At 43.5% G+C, this 19,564-nt stretch overlaps 1 protein-coding gene across 2 annotated transcripts in view; it reads left to right on the forward strand.

Moving 5' to 3' along the window:
• Nucleotides 1-3,725: 3,725 nt before the first annotated feature.
• The window catches only part of ACOXL (acyl-CoA oxidase like), a gene marked incomplete at its 5' end in the record, with an annotated part of 295,548 nt that continues 279,709 nt past the window's right edge, over nucleotides 3,726-19,564 (forward strand). Inside the window, 2 exons of one of the 2 annotated variants that reach the window (XM_081265193.1) lie at nucleotides 3,726-3,815; nucleotides 19,166-19,249. In XM_081265193.1, the coding sequence (XP_081121319.1) occupies nucleotides 3,741-3,815; nucleotides 19,166-19,249 (159 nt within the window). The remainder of the gene's footprint in view (nucleotides 3,816-19,165; nucleotides 19,250-19,564) is intronic. The other variant, XM_081265194.1, reaches the window with a different exon arrangement.

Here is a 19,564-nt window from a genome sequence, read left to right on the forward strand (position 1 = left end):
CATACACTATTGTCCTGTATCAGTGGATTTAAAGTTTAACGACTTTGTTTTCCATGGCTCTGGCCTCTTGGGATCTCTGCTGACCACGTGGTCTTTGCAGGCTGAGCTGGCATCCCAACCTATCACCTCCAGGTGTGTTATCTTAATTACATGGCTTTGAAGACTGGTTCATTTTTTTAATTTATTATTAACTCCTGATTTTCTGGTTAACCCCATAACACCAAGGCTGTCTCATTTTCTCCCGAGAGGTTTCACTCCTTTAACCTCAAGGCTTCTGTTTTTCAGGAGGGTTCCAACCCTTTCAAAATAATTCTCATGATATCATAATGGGGATGCAGGTCAATAGAAATGTTTCCAAACTTCTAGAATGCATAAGAATAAACTCTAATATAAATCCTGAATTTTGGTTAACAATGATGTGTCGATGTGTATTCCTCCATGTAACAAATGTGCCACTCTGGTGCAGGAGAGTGGTAATGGGTGAGGGTATGTATATGTGAGCGTAGGGAATATATGGGAAATATCTCTGTCTTTTCTGCTCACCTTTGCTGTGACTAAAAAGTCTATTTTTAAAAACATCATGAGAATTATTTTTTTCTTTAAATATTTATTTTAGTTGTAATTGAACACAATATCTCTATTTTATTTATTTATGTGGTGCTGAGGATGGAACCCAGGGCCTCTCACTTGCAAGGTGAAGGCTCTACTGCTGAGCCATAACCCCAGCCCCATGAGAATTCTTATCTACTATATTTGCCTTTATTTTTACCGATTCTTGTATTTTTTCCTTTCTGAAGGTCCCAGCCTTCTTCTGTTATGTTGAGAGCCACAACCACGTCAAGATGGTGCCTGGCATTTTGCCAGAAGGAGTGGTTGGGAGGTGACACCAGCGAGCCATTGGGATGATGATAATTAAGTTAAGCTGTGTATAATTATTAAGATAATGACTGATTGCTATAACTGGATGATGCTAAATTGAAACAAGCTGTGTATTCAGTTGTGTATATAAACAAACCTCTGCTGTCCGGCAATAAGGCGGCTCCTGCTACCTCGGGTGCCCGCTATTTTTGAGTTCTCTCGGAGTTCCCGTTGGTTCTCACAGAGTTTCGGGGGAGTTCTAGAGAGTTCCCGTGGGGTTCAGGCAATAAAGGAGTTCCTGTTTGAACCTACAAGTGGCTCGTGACCTCCAGGTTATTTTTGTGCCCAGCCAGACTGTGGCACTGTTACATTTCCTTTTTGTTTAGAGAACTATCTTTCATAATTTTTAAGGGTAAGTTTTGCTAGAAAAATTGCTAGTGAAATGATTTTCATTGGTCTGAGAATGTCTTTATTATGCTTTGTCATTCCTGAAAGATATTCTTGCTGGATAAACCAGTGCTCTTGGCAGTTTTTTTTGCTCCAGTACTAGAAAAGGGTCATGCCACTTCCTTTAGTCTTCCATGTTTTCCAATGAGAAGTCCACTGTCATTTCAGTTGGTATTTCCTGCAGGTAATGTATCATTTCTCTTCAGCTGCCTTCAAGATCTATTTTTGTGTGTGTTAGTTTTCACAATTTGGTTGTGGTATGTCTTGGCATGGGTTTCTTGCAAATGTATGCAATTAGTTATTTATCCAGTTTCCAAAATCTGTAGATTCATAATATTTTCTTCTGCACTTGGAAGTATTTTTTAAAAATATATTTTTAGTTGTTGATGAGCCTTTATTTTACTTATTTATTTATATGCAATGCTGAGAATAGAACCCAGTACCTCACACACGCTAGGCAAGTGCTCTACCACTGAGCCACAACCCCAGCCCTACTTGGAAGTGTTTTTGCATTATATTTTATAATACTTTTCTAGTCCTACCCTCACTTCTCTCTCTCTCTCTCTCTCTCTCTCTCTCTCTCTCTCTCTCTCTCTCTGTAGATGTAGATACATATTTTAGTTGTTTATTTTTATTTGGTGCTAAGGATTGAAACCAGTGCCTCACACATGCTAGGCAAGAGCTCTGCACTGAGCTACAGCCCCAGCCGCACTTTTTTTTCTCTTTTTGAAATCTTGAAAATACAGATAGATATTGGCTCTGTTGTTTCTGAGAAATATTTGTCTTATTTTTTAGTCCATATTCTCTTTGTTGCTCAAATAAGATAAATTCTACTGATCTGCATCTTAGTCTCTTCAGACTGCTGTAACAAAATGTTTTAGAATGGGAAGCTTGTAAAAGACAGAAATTTCTTTCTCATAGTTCTGGAGGCTAGAAATCCAAGATCAAGGTTCTGGCAGACCTCGTACCTGCTGAGGTCTGTCCCTCACAGTCCCTTCTCAGTAAGTGCTTACATGACAGCTCTCTGGGGCTTCCTTCCAAAGTGCATGTGGGCCATTCAGGGAGGCTGTACCCCCATGATCTAATCACTCCCCCAAAGCCCTACCTTCTAATATCATCACCTTAGTGATTAGGATTCAACAAATGAATTTGGAGAGAACACAAATATTCACACCAGAACAACCTATTATCGAGTTCAATAGTTTATTCTCTGTTACCTATACCCCACTATTAAGTTCATCAGTGAAATTTTTAATTTGGGTTACAATTTCCATTTTGTGCTTTTTAAATAACCTGTGTTTTTTTCCAGAGACATAGGTTTTTTGTTGTTATTGTTGTTTTTTTTAGGGGAGCAGGGGCACACTCAAGGGAGTGAAGCTTCTGGGGTAAAACAGGGAACACACATTTATGGGAGAATGTGGACTACTAGCAGAGGGACAGCCAGAGATATATATATATATATATATATTTTTTGGGGGGGATGCGATTTTTTTTCCTATTTATTTCAAGGGGATTTGTGATTGCTTACTGAATCATTGTTAAGATGGTTGTCTGAGAATCTTGGTCAGAATATTCGAATGTCTAATTATTCTCAGTATGAGCATCACACAATTAGTGACAGAGCCAGGACTCACACTGGAGTGAGGTTCTTCCAGGCTTGGAGTCTGCTTTGGATGGAAACATTATAGATGGCAGAGACGGGACATCTCCTCCCTGGTGAATTTAGGTTCATTGAAAAGTAGACATCCAGGTGTGCGAGAGACTTATGGGGGAAAACACTTGTCAGGGGTGAAGGGGAGGAACTGGATGGGCAGGGAGAGGCTCCAGGTTGCAGGCAGCAGAGTGGTGGCTGTGAAGGGAGTGACAGGGACCAGGTGGAGCTGGGACAGCCTCAGTACAACACAGCCCAAGCCTTTACCACCGTTATGACGAGGTCTCCCTGGACCAGAGGGCGTCCTGAGCAGGGCTTGCCTGCTGGGCAGAGGTGGATGACTGAGAGCATCGCCCCGTGGTCATCTGGGAGCAGCAGGAGACAAGAGGAGCCTCAGGGGTACTCTGGAGTTAGTTCCACGGTGTGGCGGTCCAGGAGGGTCTTTCTAAGTCTGCCCTGAGCAACTTTCCTTATGACAACCACAGCAGGTCACCCACATCCCCATCTCCACAAACGCTGCTCTTGGGCCATCACAGACTATCATGTGTCTGAAATCTTTAAAGGCCTGCAGAGGGGAGGAGCTGCAGACTTATTTTGAGATGGTTGTGTCAGGAAATGCTCCCTTTTCCCTTTCCAGTTGATGCCATTTGCTGACTCTACAGTCTGCATCACACCCACAGTGTACACAGCGTCCAACAGGGGATACTGCAGGCTCTGCTCAGCAATGCCATGTCCTAACCCCGTGGTTTCTGTTCTGCATAGGTATGGTTTGAGTTTGGATGAGATGAGAGCTCTGACAGTTCAGAGAGTGAAGTTTATCCTGGGTCATCCACTGATAAAACGTGCATTTCAGGAACAGGTGAGTGTCCTTGTTAATTTTATGTGGTGGTGTGGCGTGCGCACTTGTGTGTGTGTGTGTGTGTGTGTGTGTGTGTGTGTGAAAGAGAGAGATTTCATTTGGTTTGCTTTTGTGATGTATGCAAGCTCATTTACCTTGTTCTGGGACACGCTGACAGACCAGGCCACTGGGTAGGGGCCAACTTCTGCAGACCCCTTCTCTTCCCTGCTCCCTATGAACCTCACTCACCCCTTCCTTAGGTCCACATGTCCACTTCTTTAAGCTCACAGGCTGGGGAACAGGAGAATCAGCAGAAGTAATGAAATATTTGTTCACAAAATCCATGTCATTTTAGGCATAAAGTCTAAATAGATGATAAATAGAAATAACTCATTTTAGAGGCTTTTAATTGGAACTGTCCAAAGTTTGTCTAAAAATTGCATTCTAAATTCAGTGATATTATTTTAGCTAATTTTAGCCTCAGGATAAAGAAAGAAGGAAAGAAGATGCTGATTGAAGGTTTCCTTTATGAGGCTGTAGGAGCCATCTATTTTAGTGAGGTTTTAAGTCCATTTCCATTTTATTCGGTTTCGGGGCTTCCTCCACATACCCCTTTTCATAAGGAGAAAGTACTGAAGCTCCTGGGGCAGCGTCTCATTGGGAGGGGCCAGAATGAGGGTGGACTGTGGCATAGACATGTCCGGGAGCCACCCCCATCCATCAGGCCCCTTCATGCCAGGTGGAGGGACAGTCAGAGGATCAAGGGTGGCTCCTCCCCATTCAGGTGATCCCAGGAGACCCTTCTCTGTGGAGTGTAGATCAGAGTTGGGCGGGGGAAAGGGGTGTCTGGGATCCACCTGAGAATAGATCCCCTGATGAGCCTGCTCTTGAAATGTCCTAGCCACCTTGAGGCTGGCAGGGGACTATGGCATCACCCCAGAGGAGCGTACAAGGACGTCCACCTGGCAGAAGAGCCCCCCACATGACAAGAGTAAGGCAAGCTTGCAGAGCCTAAAATGTCCTTTCACACCAAGCAGATTGGCAAAGATTTTCAAGCCACCTAATCACCTCTTGCCGGAATGTACATATGTAGCTGTGAATGAAACCGAGACTAGAAGGAAAAATCCGGCCCTCTCTGCTTCCAGCACGTTCTCCGAGTCCAGCCTGCCCAGGCGCTGGGAGAAGGGCTGGTGGGTGAGCTCTTGGCACAAGGCCAGGCTCCTGCTTCTTTAACCAGCCCTACATGTCCGTGGCTCAAGTTCACGTCAGCGCTCAGAGCCGGGACCCCTTCATGAGGCTTGCTAATTGCTGCCTGACCTGCCGAATATGGAAGATTAGCTTTTGTAATCCTGCCCCTGAAGCGTGTTGAGCCCTGAAGCCAATTATCCTCCTGTTTGCATGGCTCCCCTAGTGGTCTAAGCGGCTGGGATCACTTTCTGTCCTCAGCGATTGGGCACAGTTCCTTGAGCAGGCGCAGGATGGGCTCTAGGTGGCCCTCCGGTCCCCTTCTGTTAGTTACCTCGCCTATTTGGCACCTTTCTCCATGCGAATTCTCAAGAGCCAGTGAACCTGAAGGAACTCCACCGGCCGTCAGCACAGCAGGCGCGTCTCATCGTGAAGATGTCACAGGACTCAGCAGCACATCTGTGTTCGAAGGCTCTCAAATTCCACCCCATTAACAGCTGGAGGAGCTGTCCACGTCCAGTAATTCTAGAAGTGTTCCATGATTCATCCCGCCTCTTAATAAAACCATGGAGTCATGGCTGTCCAGAGAGAGAGAGCCAGGCCCTCCCCTCTCTCCCTGGCCCCCGTTTCGAATTAATTTTTGTGGGTGAGCCGATGCGCTCCGAGGCGGAGGCGCCGCGTGATGTAGGAGGATGACGTTCTCAGGCACAGATGAGGAGGGAGCTTCATTTGTTCCAGGTCTCTATGGACAGTTCACAGGCCAAGAATAAGCCATTAAAATATTTCCACTCTGTGTTTTCCCCTCTGACCATCTGTAATGGATTTGGGATGTTCCAATAATCATAAAGAGAAAAACACGTGCGCACTCAGACACGTATGCACGACACGCACGCAGCGTGAACAGCCGGTGCACTCCACCCGGCTCCTCCTGCACCTGTTTGTAGTGACCTCACCTTTGTGCACATCAGCCAAGAGCTCTCTCGTTCCCCTCAAGATTCCATGATTGGGTCTTGGGGGCGGAGAGGGGGCAGAGTTGTGATTCCCCGTGTCCAGATAAGGAGATAGAGGACTAGGTTGGTTGTCTGCTTTGTGTTTCAGTGCTGGGGCAGGAGCTGGGACTCCTGCCTGGAGAGCCTTGTGTGGGCAGTATTCCCAGGGATACCTGTCCCTGGAAGCTGAAAGAGGCTGAGATCTACCTCAGTCATCACCGTAACCATCATCCTGAAGCTTACTGAGCACCTACATTGTGCCAGTTTCAGTGCTGAGTTTTAAAGGGATAATTTCTGTGACTACACCACATCCCTCATAGTATTCCTGTTTTACAGGTAGGTAACCAGAGCTGAACGGCTGGCCCGAGCTTGGTTATATAACTAGTGGGTTGTATATGTAACTAATAGAGTCCAGGTTCAAGCCTAGGTAGTGTGCTTTCTGAGCCAGCTTCTGTCTGGTGGAGTTCACCCCTGGCTGTGTGTTGGAGCCCCCTGGGGAGCTTTTGAATATCCTGTTGTATATAGGCTTTTGCTCAGGCCAATCAAATCAGCATTTTCATCTGCCAGATGATCCAGTATGTATTGGGGGTTGAGTACTGCTGTGCTTTGTTTCTGTTTTAGTCAGCTTTGTGCTGCTAAGACTAACATACCTGACATGAAAAATTGAGAGGAGGAAAAGATTCTTTTGGCTCATGGTTTTAGAGATTCAGTCCATGGTGGGCTGACTCCATACCTTTGGGCTTGAGGTGGGAAGGTTGGCAGAAGGTTGTGGTAAAGGAAAGTCACTCAGTTTGAGACAGGCAGGACATAGAAAGAGCTTTTAGTGCAAGGATCCAGGGATAATACAATCCCCAAGGTCATGCCCCCATTGACCTACTTCCTCCAGCCACAACCTGTCTGCCTATAGTCACCACCCAATAATCCATTAATCCATCGAGTAGATCACCAGTCTCATGATCTAATCATTTCACCTCTGAACATTCCTGCATAGTCTCACACAGGAGCTTTTGGAGGACATGTCAACATTTCTTTCCAGTCAAGGGACCCAGTTGAGGTCAGCTTGCTCTTGGCCAAGTGTAGAAAGAGTTAGGAAGAGATATGTGAACAGTAAAGTCCCCACCCCCACAACCATCTCCTCTCCTTTTCTGAGTGCTGATCTTCCACACACCCATGAGCCACATGGCTGTGGGCATAATATCATTACCTAAACCAGTGATTCTCAAAGTATAGTCTGAGGGCCCTGGGTGTCCTTACTTGAAAAGTATATGTCTAGCTGGGCATGGTGCATGCCTGTAATCCAAAAGACTCTGGAGGCTGAGGGAGGAGGATAGTAAGTTTGAAGCCAACTTGAACAAAATAAAAAAATAAAAAGGACTGGGGATGTAGCTCAGTGGTAAAGTTTTCCTGGGTTAAATTCCCAGTACCAAAGAAAAAAAAAGAAAGAAAGGAAAGTAGCTGTCCAAATACAGTATACGTATGTGACACTGTATTTTTATCATAAACTTCAAACAAAGCAACATATCACAACAAACTGAGTGCAAAAGCAGATGCGAGAGTCTAGCTATCTTCTTTTGGGTTGGATCTTTAAAAAATTAGCAAAAAATGTAAAATGCTACCATCCTTTCACTGAGTCTTTTTTGAAATTATGGTTATTTTTTATAAAAATTATGCCATTTATATTAACATATAATTGATTTATTGTTAGCTTAAAAATTAATAAATAAGTTAAAAATTCTGTTTTAATTACTAATTTGGTAAATTGCTAAATATAATCTGCAAAAAAAAAAAAAAAGTCCCATCGGAATTTTCAGTAGTTTTTAAGTGTAAAGGGATCCAAGGACCATAAAATGTGAGCACTGTTGATCTAAATCATCTGCATTTTCCTCAGGAAGTCCAGTCTCAACAACTTGGAGGGGAATTAGCAGAAGATTGGTGGTTGTGTGTTTGTGTGTGTGTGTGTGTGTGTGTATATGTATATATATATTCATATATATTATACTTATTGTAATTATCTATATTTGAACAGAATTTTAGATAATCTCGGAATTTTTTTTAATACTTAGATATTTAAAGAGGCATCAATCAGGTAGGTGATCAGATCAAAGGTGGAATAATATTCTAAGGTCAGCTCACTACCAAAAGCTTTCCTGATTAATCTCTGAGAAAAGAAATAACTTTTCCCAGGAACCATTTAAATTTGAGCTTTCATTGTATTGCAGAAACTTAGCTGATCAGGAAACATGCCAAGAGTCTGAGGACACCTGTCTGTCACTGGTCATTCATGGCAGCCCGTCCCACCAGCCCCCACCCTATTGCTCACAGATACCAGTGCCAGCCCCCGCTGACCCTGCAGACCTGGCCATGCACACCTCCTCCCAACCCGACTCCCGTTCTGGTCTTGACCTGCTTACTCAGCTCTTGGCTCTGTTGCCCTGGCCTTGGCTTCCTCCTTGGCCCTCTGGCTTCTGTTTGTCCTGGAACCCAGACTTTTCCTAGTGGGCTGTGACAGGCTGCCCTAGATCTTGGTCCTATTTGCTGCCTTTGGCAGGAGTCTCTGTCCCAGCTCCAGCTCTAAAAACTTGGACATTGGCCACTTGGCCATGACTCTGGCCAGGCCAGCCCTGTCCCCATGGGATATTTGAAGGATTTGAGTGGAGATGACAGGATGGAGTGGCCTGTTTATAGAAGTCCCTCTGTGTAGATTGGCAACCAAACTGTGTTGTCATCTGTGATGGCCAAAGAGATTACTTAAAAGGGCACACCAAGGAGTGATTTGGGACCTTCCCAAGGACTCCAGTGCAGCTGGAATCGTGGTGTTATTTATTCTTTGACACTGCAATTATTCTGCACAATTAAATATTTTATTTTTAAGGCTTAATTATCACTCTTGCAGTGAAATATTATGTCAATAATATCATTTGCTTATCATCTTCTATGTCCTTTCTATGTGCCAGGTGAAGCGATTCATTAATTTTACAAATATTTATTGAGCTCTTACATGAGCCAGGAATTGTTCAAAGGACACTGAAAAATGCAGGCAAAAATACCTGTCCTTGTGGAACTTACATTTTTGTGGGGGAAGAGACAGACAATAAACTAATAAACAATACATTTGTGGCATATCAGTGATAGATACTGTGGATAAAAATCAAATATAATAAATTAGAAAGAATAAAAGTAAGTTTTCTCTGTTGTCAGATGATATATGTTCTTATATATAGAAGAGCCCAATAATTCCAAAAAAAAGACCCTTTTAGAACTAATAAATGAATTCATGAAACGCGCAGGATAAAAATCAACATACAGAAATAAGTTGAATTTCTATATACTAATGATGAACTATTGAAAGGAAACTGAAAACAATTATATTTATAGTAGCTCAAAAAGAATAAAATACTGAGGGACAAACTTAACAAATGAGAAGAAAGGCTTATATATTGAGAACTATAAAATATTGGTGAAGTAATTGAACAAGACACAAACAAATAGAGAGGCATCCCATGTTCATAGATTAGAAGATACTATTGTTAAGATGTCTGTAAACAACAGAGTCAGTGCAATACTTTTTTTTTCCAGAAATAGAAAAATCCATCCTAAATTCTAAAATTCTTCTGGAATCTTAAGGGACCCTGAAGAAACAAAACAGTCCTCAAAAAGAAAACAATTTAGAGGTTCCACACTTCAAATAGTGGAACCTCCAAAACTTAGTACAAAGCTATAGTAATTGAAACAATATGGTACTGACATAAACACAAAAATATAGAACAATGGAATAGTTAAAGAACACCAGAAAGAAAGCCTTACATATATGGTTGATCACTTCTGAGAAGGGTGCCAAGACCATTCAATAAAGAAAGGAAATATTATCAACAAATGGTGCTGGGACAACTGTAATGGTCTATGCTCCATATACAAAAATTAACTCAAAATAGATTAAAGATTTGGGCTGGGGCTGGGGCTCAGAGATGGAGTGCTTGCCTAGCATGCGTGTGGCACTGGGTTTGATCTTCAGCACCACATAGAATAAAAATAAAGATATTGTGTTCACCTATAACTAAAAAGTAAATATTTAAAAAATAGATTATGTGGGCTAAGGTTGTGGTTCAATGGTAGCGCACTTGCCTAGCATGTGTGAGGCACTGGGTTCGATTCTCAACATCACATATAAATAAATAAAAATAAAGGTCCATTGACAACCAAAACAAAAAATAATATATTAAAGACTTAAATGTTAGACTAAAGCTAATAACCTATTACAAAAAACCCATTGGGTGTGGCAGTGGTTTCTTTGATAGAAACAAAAACATGTTTTTAAAGATAAACTTATTTTAAACAATTTTAGAAAAAAATTTAATAAAAATTTGTCTAAAAAATGAATTGGACTACATCAAAGTTAGAAACTTGTGTGTCAAAGGGGCCGTGGTTTGAATGTATCCTCAAAGTTCATGTGTTGGAAACTTAAGCCCCAGCATAATGCTTAAGTGGGTTAAGGCAGTCAGTGGGTTCCGGATAAAGTGAGTTTGGCTACCTCCACATCCCACATGCTCTTTTGTCCTTCTGCCTTCCACCTTCCACCATGGGATGATACAGCAAGAAGATGTTTTCTTGATGTGAACCCTTGAACTTTGGGCCTCCCAGTCTCCAGTACTGTAATAACTAAGTCTCTGTTCTTAATGAATTACCCAGGCTCCGGTATTGTGTGATAGCCACACAAAACAGTCTAACAGAGTGAAAAGACAATGTTTGCAAATCAGACATCCCATAAAGGATTGATGTCTGGAGTATATTGAACAACAAGGCAACAACAAGGGCAACAACAATAAATAACCAGATTTAAAAACAGTCTAAGGACTTGAAGAGAGATTCCTGCAGGGCAGATGTACAAACGACCAATAAACACACGAAACGGTGCTCAACATCACAGATCATTAGGGAAATACAAATGATGACCACGAGGAGATACCACCCACACCCATTAGGACGGCAGTGTAAGGAAGCAATAGCAGCAGCAGCAGCAGCCAGCAAGGGTTGGAGAGGATGTGGCTAACTGGGACCCTGGCACATTGCCAGTGCCTTGGTGGAACTATAAACAGTGTAGCCTCTGGGCAAGACAATGTGGCATTTCCTTAAACAATTAAACGCAGAATTGCTGATGACCCAGACATTCCATTTATTGGTACATATCCCAAAGAATAAAATTAGGGACTCAAACAGATATTTGTATTACCATGTTAACAGTAGCATTATTCACAATGGCCCAAAGATGGAAACAACAGAATTGTCTATCAACAGATGCATGGATGAACTGAATATGGTGTATATACAGACCTACAGTGGACATTGTTTGGCCTTAAGAAGAAGAAAAATTTGATGCCTGCTACAACATGGATGAATCTTGAAGACCTTATACTAAGGACAATAAGCTAGTCACAAGAGGACGAATGCTGTAGGATTCTATCTGTTTGAAATATCTACAGTCATCAAATTCATGGGATAGAAAGCAGAGAGGCCATTTCCAGGTTCTAAGGGGAAATGAGAATGGAAAGTTATTGTTTAATGGGTGCAGAGTTTCAGTGTGGGAAGATGAAAAAGTTCTAAGCTGGTGATGGTTGCATGGTGTACTTAGCACCACAGAACTGTATGCTCAAAATGGTTGAAATAAGTGGAGTGTGGTACACACCTGTAATCCCAACTACTCAGGAGGCTGAGGCAGGAGGATTGCATGTTGAAGGTCAGTCTCAACAACTTAGCAAGACCCTGTCTTTAAAAAAAAAAAAGGGGCTGGGGTCGTAGCTCAGTGGTAGAATTCTGTCCCTTCTGGGTTTAATTCCTGGAACTGAAAACAATAGATGGAAATAATAAATTTTATGTTATGTATATGTTGAAAACATTTTTTAAAAATCAAGAATCTAGAGGTGCTGGGAGAGTTGGAGAGACGGAGGTGCTCCATGGTTAGGTGAAGATGCCTAAGGGGATGGGGAGTGAACTAGGTGGGTGTCAGGGGAATAGCATCCAGGCGGAGGGAACAGCAGATACGAGGGCCTGAGGGCAGGTGGGAGGGTCCTGGGCTTGTTAATAGAGCAACAGGACACTGTGGTGGGAGCAGAGTAGGTGGTGATGGACTTGGGAGGTGGTGGGGAGCTGGAACTCGAGGTGCTTTATAAGAGGTTTCTTTGAAGTGGCTGAAATGGGAGGCTTGGAGGGACCCGGTAGAGCAGGATATGATTTGACATTTCTCCAGGATCCCCTGGCTGCTGCTGACTCTATGAGGGCAGGTCTGCACACAAAGATGAGTTGAGAGGGTTTTTTAGTCACCTAGGACCAAGGTGGTACTGGCTGGGACCAGACTGGCCAGTCAGGGTGATGGACGTGGCTGAGTTAGAGGCTGCTGAAGGAAAAGCAGTGGGATCTGTTGAGTGATGGATGTGAGAGAGTGGGAGAGAAGAACGGCACGTTGGCTCCGTGGTGTTTTGTCTGAGCAACTAGAAGGACAGGGTATTGTCCACCAAAGTGGGGCCATCTGTTGAGAGCCACAACCAAGTCAAGATGGTGCCTGGCATTTTGCCAGAAGGAGTGGTTGAGGGGTAGCGCCAGCAAGCCATTAAGATGATGATAATTAAGTTAAGCTGTGTATAATTATTAAGATAATGACTGATTGCTGTAACCGATGATGCTAAATTGAAACAAGCTGTGTATTCAGTTGTGTATATAAACCTCTGCTGTCCGGCAATAAGGCGGCTCCTGCTACCTGGGGTGCCCGCTACTTTTGAGTTCTCATGGAATCCCCGTTGAGTTCCCATTGAGTTCTCGAATAAAGTTAGTTCCTGTTTGAACCTACAAGTGGCTCGTGACCTCCCGGTTATTTGTGCCCAGCCAGACTATGGCAGTCATCCAAGCAGATCTGAGGTTAAGTCAGGAGTTAGGCCTGGGATGTGACCCACAAACAGCTTGAGGAGCGTGGGAGGTCAAGGGCATAGAGATGAGTTAGAGCTGTGAGGCTGGGTGGGTCCCCAAGGCGTGTGTGGTGATGGAGGAGAGGAGGCTCGAGGACTGAGCTTGTCTGGTGGTGAGAAGGACCAGAGAGGAGACTGGGCAGGAGCCAGAGAAGTAAAACAGGGCTGGCAGGCATTTGGCACCCAGTATCCCACTAAACCCCCTGGTAAATCCACAAGTAAGTGTGACCCTCCAGTTTCCAGGCCCAGGTAATGCCTAGAGAGAGAAGTAGCTCAAGAGCAAGAGCTAAAGAGCAAGGGAGCAGGGCAGGAGTCAAACCAGATCTGCGCAGACCTGGGTGGCCAAGATCTACCCCGCCTGGCCTTCTGTTGAGGTGCGGAAAGAGCAGAGGCCTCCAACTTGAGATAAATAGGAGACCATCCCCGTTTCCAAGGGTTTAGGATTTGCTGGGCCAGGGCTGGTACAAATCAGCCACAGGGTGATGGCCAAGGAAGGGTCAAAGACAGCCTAGCGAGGCCAGTCAGGTGGACACTGAGCACAGCAGGCTGCTCAGAGCTCAGTGGCGACCTCGTGTGTGTGATGGAGGAGGTTGCCCTAATGATGGTACCTGGGGAGAGGCCAGTCTGACTTCAAGGGTGAGGACAAGGTGTTGTCATTTATGGCCATCCAAACATGGCATGTGGATACCATTGGTGGTTCCCAATGGCTCCCTCCCTGCCAAAGGATGAAGCTTGGGCCCGGGCACCTGACCTGAGAACCTCCCACCAGGGCCATTGAACAGGCAGGGAGAATCATGCATAGAGAAGCAGGTACGAGTCCTGGGCCTCCGGCCCTGAAGCACCTCAGTGCTATTTCCCCCAGTTCCTGGCAATGGAACCAGCTTGGTTCTTACCTGTTTCCAAGTCTGTTTCTCTGCCTCCCACTGATGCCATGAGATTTGGAGAAGTATCTGTTACAGATGGACACAATACCAAGATTAGCAAACCCTCACTGGGAGAAATGCTGAAAAATTCCTCATTATCAAGGTGATACCTGTTCACTATAGGAAAGTCAAAACTACATATAGGCAAACACCCCCCCCCCCCAAATGTAACTGGTAGCAGGATTGCATATGCAATCTGTTTTCTCACCCAAATGGAGTGGTCACAGAATAATTTTCTCACCATTTTGTGATGGTTTCAGGTTTCTGATTTGGCAATCAGTTGGACAAGGGCTCATGTCTGGCTCCTTCACTGAGAGGCTGTGGCCTGAGGCACATTTCTCACTTCTCCAATTCTCAGTTTCTTCCTCTGTGAATTGTGGATGCTGACAGCACTTACTTTGAAGTGCTGAGGAGAGGCATGAAGGCACGTCACAAGTGAATGTTCAGACTGTGCTTGGGCACATATGAGTGCTGGGTGACTCCCGGTGACATTGCCTGACCAAACAGTTCTTAAATAGCCATAATTTATCTTTCACAAAGGGAAATAATAACTGGGACAACATTTTCTCATGGCATTAAAATTAATGGAAAATGCTGTAGTTTCACACTAACAGAAAACTAAACTCACACATCAAACTGGTCATGTCAATAGGATATATTCACTATTAGATGCTGTCAATATATGACTTTATATGCTTTTCAAATCAATCCTGTGATTACACTAATAATTAGAAAAGTTTCCCAAGTAGTTAGGTATTTGGTAGGAAGCATATGTTGCTAAGAAAAGAGATATTAAATTTGAGATGAGAATTTGGAAAATGCTATATGTCAGAATGCTGACATATAGCATTTTCCAAATGTTGTTACAAAATGAAAAGGACCCTTAGAGCCACAGGAACGCTACCTCTTACTAGTCTTGTACTGGGTTTTCCTGGAATAGTCACAAGCCCCTCAGGAGAAGAACATGGCTACTGCCTTTGCTTCCAAATGCTCCCAGAACTCTGTGCATGGAGACACCCTACCTGTGACGCCCAGAATCCACCAGGGGACAAGGGCCAGATGTGGAGGCCACGCTGACAGGCTTAGATTTCTTGCAATGGCAAATGAGGTCAGTGGAGATTTTCATCATGGAGGATGGAGGGAGGAAAGAGACACACCATGATGCTGATTTTAAAACAACTATAATGCCTTCATCAGAATTTACAGATTGTTCCAACAACCTGTGGAAATGCAAAGGACCTAGGATATTTGAACTAATTCTGACACAGGACAAAGTTGGAAGACTCTCATTACATGATTTCAAAACCTAATACAAAGATACTCAAAAGTATATGGTATTGATTTGGATAGACAAAGAGATCAAGGGAACAGACATGGAGAGTCCTTGAAAGTAACTCAAATATTTATGATTAGTTTATGGGGTAACTAACATCTCTATGGGGTGATAAATGTCTTTGTAATAAATGGTATTGGAACAACTAGTTAAGCATATAGAAAAAATGTAGCAGAAAGATACCCTTTATCCCTTCCTCACACTATACACAATAGTACTTGGGGTATATTATCTGCCTAAGCACAAATTCCAAAATTACAATATTTGTAGAAGAACAAAGGAAAATGTCATTGCAACTTTAGGACAGGCTAGGTCCATTATAGAAGACTCCTTCTGTGAAAAACATCAAATATGCACAAGCCAAGAAGTGACAAATTGACTTTCATTAACAATTAAAATCTGGTATCCATCAAAAGAAATCATTAAAGAAATAAAAAGGCAACTGCAATGTAGGAAAAATATCAGCAGTTTATTTATTTAGCAAGGCTTGTATCTAGATGAAAATTTTACAACAACAACAACAACAACAACAACAATAATGAAAGATCCTAGTGCCTGATATTTGGGGCAGGGTGGGGGCAGAGTCCAGCTGGGAGGCTGTTATAATAGTCCAGGCACAAGATGGCCGTGGGGAGAGGAGGCTTAGAATCTTGTGGAGGGTTAGAGATGATGAGCTCAGAAAGCAAGAGCCTCACCTGAATCCTGAAACCCACTAATCTGTGCATTTTACGCTTTTTCCTCTTTATAAAATCATTTGAGGATCATTCTCACAAAGGACATAGATTCAGTAAGACTAAAGCTATAACTAAAAATTGAAACAGAAATTAGGAGAAGCAAGTACGCCAGTTTGGAGACTCATATTAGAAAATGAAGATAAGAAAACTCTGCTCAGGACTCTTGGCTGAGCACTTAACCCAGGCTGCCCACCCAGTGCAAAGGGATCCATGGGGACTTCTGACATCAGAGGAAGGCAGCTCAGATCACCACACCAACCAGTTCCGAATCACATTGGTTTTCACTGAGGAAGTATATATGTCTTTTAGGGACTCTGGGGGTTTAGAAAACCAAAATTTTTGCAGATTTTGTAACAGAATACTAAATCACAGAGTTCTGCTACATTGAGTGCTCTGAAGAGCAGTACTTAAGGAAAAACTTGATCTTTCTTCTGTTCGAGACTGAATTTATTAAGCAGAAGTATAAATAGCATGGGCTGTAATTTCGGATGAAATATAAGCTTGAGTAGTCTACCCATATATTTATAGAATTATTATCATTTAAAATTGCTACCAATTTACATGATGACATGGAGATTGGGTTTGGACTGAATGTAGCAAGTGTAAATGAAGGCAGCATTGATACAAAAGAAATGCTGCAAGAATGGATGCAGACAAACACAGATTGATTATTGATTGATTATGACAAGTATAAGTAATTCAGTTAGTGGTGCCAGTTCAATGAGAGAGAAACTTGTCAATATTGAACATTCTTTAATTACAAACAACTAGCCAATCAGAAATGAAAGAAGAAAAGAGAGAAATTATGTATGGAGAAGATTTAAAAAATCTATACCAGTCAGGCAGTCTGTCAAATGAAGCCTAGTCTCAGGTTTGGAACTCTGGTTTGACTTCTTGAAAATGGACCAGTCCAAATGCATGCTTAGGGGCTGGAGATGTGGCTCAAGCGGTAGCGCGCTCGCCTGGCGTGCGTGCGGCCCGGGTTTGATCCTCAGTACCACATACAAACAAAGATGTTGTGTCCACCGAAAACCAAATGCATGCTTAGGTCAACATCACAGAATTAACAGTCAACTCCTATTGGCATTTCCCATCAGGTCCAATAGCACAGGTGGCCATCTCGTGTGGAGACTGGGGAAGGGAAGTAATCAGCATAAACAATTTATGATGCTCAAAGATGGCCAAGTTTGGGCTGATTCTTCAGCAAATGTGTTTGCAATTTATTTCATACTGGTGAGTAAAAATGACCACAGTTTTGAATACCACTGATAACAAAATTATACTTCGACAATTGACAGTATACATTAGGAGAATGAAATATGAAGAAAACTGTGAATTGTTGGCGATTCTGAGAAACTTAGACAGTCAATTCTGAGAGACTTAGACACTCCTGATGGTTTAAGTTTGAGCAGAGTAGGTGGCTTAAGGCAAAGGAAAGTCCGCTGCAGAGGACGACTCTCAGGAAGTTATCTAGGACACCCAGCAGGTTGACCTTAGGTGCTCTCTGGGGACAGGGTTGGTGGTGCAAAATTGGAGTTGATTTGTGAGGAGGCCCAGCCACCTGGAGTACTTAATGATGAGGACAGTGAGGGGTGGGGAGGTATCTGGATGAGGAACCTGGTCAGTCTGGTTTCTGATCCTGGCTCTGTCACCTGCCAGGTGCCGCTGGTTAGACAAGTCACTTGCTTCCTTGAGCCTGGGCTTTTCCATCTCCTATCTGGGGTTAGGACTGCCATAAGGATCTGTGCAACAAAGGATACTTGGACCCTCTGAGAAATCTGCAGATATCTGCAATGGTTATTTTGTATTATTTACTAGTAACCGAATCTCCAGTGTGAGCCCGAGCTGGAATCGTGCAGGGGTATATGCTGCAGCCTGGAGTTATTTTAGGAAATAATCAATACAAGATGCATTGGGTCAGAGCCATGATAAGAGTCATAAATCTTGACAGTTGCTGTTTGATAAAATTAATAACGCTTGAGAGAAACATAAAAACCAACGGGAGAGGAAATATAGAGTGCATTTGGGGAGAGAGCTTATGCCAGTGTGGAGACAAAGCCATCCAGGGAGGCTGGCTGTTATCCTGATAGTAGAGAGTCACTGTGCACACAGGCACGTGTGCACACCCAGGAACAGACACACACATTCACAGTTGTCTCCACACGCATACACATACGTAGGTGTACATGTTTACAACCCACGCACAGGTAGGCATGCACGCTTATGTAAATGTGGATGCACAACATATGTGTATGCACACATGTGCATGACTGTAGTAGACGCACATACACGCAGGTATGGTGTTGTGGCTGGGTCTCAGAGGGACTGGTCAGTGAGGACAAACTGCATTCATTCCAACAATGGGCAGTTAGAGTTTGTCCATTCATGGAGTCTCCCCCTTCTCAGGAAGTGCTGGTTGCCTCTGAATTGTTAAAATGTACCAGCAATGGGGGCTTGGCCCCTCTCATTTCCTGCTGGCAGAGGAGCAAGCTCACCCACTGTGCAAGAGAAGAGGGCAGTGAAGCGAGACCAGGACCTCATGGTTTTAATGCCTCAAAGCCCAGAAATGGCCTCTAGTTAGGAAAGCAAAGAATATTGCTTTACCTTAGTCCAGAATGTTCCCCAGCCTTTTCAGTCCTCTGTTTCCATATGGACATAGTCACCTGGGTGTGCATCCTGGGGTGCCTGCTCTGCTGAGGGAACTCTGGCAGGCCAGGCCAGGGCCGAGCCTGGCTAAGGCCAAGCAAAGCCCAAGCAAAGCCCAAGCAAGGGGTGTCTGTCACCAGTGCAGGTGCGGTGGACTTGCTTCTATGAAAGAAAAGAGTCTGTGAGCCCTACATACATGTTCTCAGAAACTAATGGCCCCATGGAAACAAGAGGAAAACGTTTGCTGCAGTGGAGTGTGGGGTTGCTTCTTAAACAATGACTTTTATTGTGTTTTATTGCAAAAGTAACATGCAGGCCAGGTGCAGTGGCACAGGCCAGTAGTCCCAGAGCCTTGGGAGGTGGAGGCAGGAAGAGCCTGAGTTCAAAGCCAGCCTCAGCAACAGCAAGATGCTAAGCAACTCAGTGAGACTCTGCCTCTAAACAAAACACAGAATTGGGCTGGGGATGTGGCTCAGTGATGGAGGGCCCCCGAGTTCAATCCCCAGAACACACCCCCTCCCCCAACATAACATGCACATATTATAATAATGGGGATTTCAAGGTCAAACTACAAGGAAACCTTGACATTGGTTCTATCATGTTTGCAGGCAGAGAAGACGAAGAATTTTGTCAATCGGGGCCTCGCCATCGGGGAGGTGCTCTCCACGGCTGACCTGGCCACCAGTGTGAAGGTGAGCTCTCAGGCCCGGCAGCCTGCCTTCCCCTTTAGCCAGCACGCCCGATCTGGTTTCCTCTGCTTTTCTTTTCCTGTCGCTTTATCCTGGTTGTAGCAATGAGTTATTTTCATGGATCTTAATTTTATGAAAACAGTCTCATCACCTTTTGTGATTTTCTCTCTTCACTTAGGTATCATCGCTAAGGTCCATCCCAATGTTGCAACTCACTGTTCTTCTTAAGTAAAAAAAATAAATAAATAAATATTTTATTTTGAAAATTAAAACTGTATTTTGAAATTATAATGTTTATAGAAAGTTACAAAATTAGTA

Source organism: Spermophilus citellus (genome assembly GCF_964194105.1).
Source record: "Spermophilus citellus genome assembly, chromosome: 13".
NCBI classification, from domain to species: Eukaryota; Metazoa; Chordata; class Mammalia; order Rodentia; family Sciuridae; genus Spermophilus; species Spermophilus citellus.